Source organism: Pundamilia nyererei, unplaced genomic scaffold, assembly GCF_000239375.1.
Source record: "Pundamilia nyererei isolate P.nyererei 1_Seehausen unplaced genomic scaffold, PunNye1.0 scaffold00002, whole genome shotgun sequence".
In the NCBI taxonomy this organism is placed as follows: Eukaryota; Metazoa; Chordata; class Actinopteri; order Cichliformes; family Cichlidae; genus Pundamilia; species Pundamilia nyererei.
This window is the reverse complement of record NW_005187403.1, coordinates 5,030,495-5,031,897: the sequence shown is the minus strand read 5'-3', so window position 1 is coordinate 5,031,897 and position 1,403 is coordinate 5,030,495. Positions and strand designations below refer to the sequence as shown.

The 1,403-nt window shown below is 37.0% G+C and overlaps 1 protein-coding gene across 1 annotated transcript in view; it reads right to left on the bottom strand.

Annotated features, from left to right (window-relative positions):
• The window catches only part of prkaa1 (protein kinase, AMP-activated, alpha 1 catalytic subunit), a 14,730-nt gene that overhangs the window by 6,912 nt on the left and 6,415 nt on the right, over positions 1 to 1,403 (bottom strand). The window contains exon 6 of the mRNA XM_013909086.1: positions 1,038 to 1,057. Coding sequence (XP_013764540.1) covers positions 1,038 to 1,057 — 20 coding nt within the window. The remainder of the gene's footprint in view (positions 1 to 1,037; positions 1,058 to 1,403) is intronic.

Sequence of the window (1,403 nt, the reverse complement as noted above, 5' to 3'; positions counted from 1 at the left end):
CACTAAACAACCCTGGAATCTGCTCATGGATTATGAACCTATGTGGTAAAAGCTCACACTAAAAACCCATCAAAATACCAAATGTAGTCAGATTTGGAGGACAATTTTTTGAAATTCTGTTTCAAATCTGGAGGTTTTGTAAACATCTTTTGAGAAAGTAACTTGTAATCAAGTTGTGAAATACTAGTTAATATATGATTTGTCTGCCTTTCAAGTTAACGACTCTACAGAATCGGCATTTTTAACGGTGGTAAATGATCTGTTACTTGTGTTGGACTGACTCAATCTCTGTTCTCTTGTTATTAGACCTTAGCGCTGTGGTTGAAACAGTGGACCACAAAATACTTAAGAACAGGCTTATGAAACACTATGTCATCTCAGGTGTGTCAACAGTTGAGACCATACTTTCCAGAAAGATCTCAATATATGCTTTAAATTATTTTCTGTGTCGTGCACTATTAAGTATGAAGTCTACATGCAATGATCGGGGAACATTCTTAATTTCATTGTACCTGTGATAATGACAATAAAGTTTCTGATCTGATTGATCTGATTGATCTGATTACAAGGGTCAGTCCCTGGCCCACTTTTATTTTCAATAATATGCAGCACCAGTGGGTTAAACTCAGCTAAAACTGAGATGTCAGTGACTGGAATGGCAAGAGTGAGTCATAAGTATGACCAGTTGTCTTTGTGTTTTGATGACTGTGTGATCCACTGAGGATTTGGTAAGAATCTTGTTGTTTTTTGATCAGAGCCTTTAATTTGCCTTTTAATTTGGTGAGAAAAATGGCTACAATCAGACATATGATGGCGCTCAAGGACGCCAAGGTTCTAGTTCATGTCTTTGTGACATCTTGCATCATAGCAATGCTTTACTGTGAGGTTTGCCCAAGAAAATCTTTAGAGGTCTGCAGTTGGTTCATATTGCAGCACCATGGATTTTGTACTGCTGCAGTCTTATAAAATATTAACTAGCAGAGCACCAAGCTACCCGAGTGATCTCGTGAGACCATATGTACCTATAGGTCCCCTACACTCTCAGGGGAGTGGTGTCCTGAAGGTCCCAAAGGTTAAGAAAACAACATATTTTTATATCATGCCCTAACATTATGGAAAAGCCTTCTGTCTGACATTAGACTGTCAAGTTCAACTGACACCTGTTTTCTATTGTATGTAGTTCTTGGGGTATTATTGTCTTTTTGTTTATTTATGCTTCAGTTATGGATTATGGTGTTTTAATTATTTATTACTGCGTTTGCTTTTAGCTTTGTTTATTCTTGGCTTTGGAAAGGACTTTTTATGAAAGTGCTCTAAACATTATCATTACTATTAGGGCTGTGCGATATGACACAAAATCTCATATCCCGATATAAGACATCTATCGTCCGAAACGATATAAA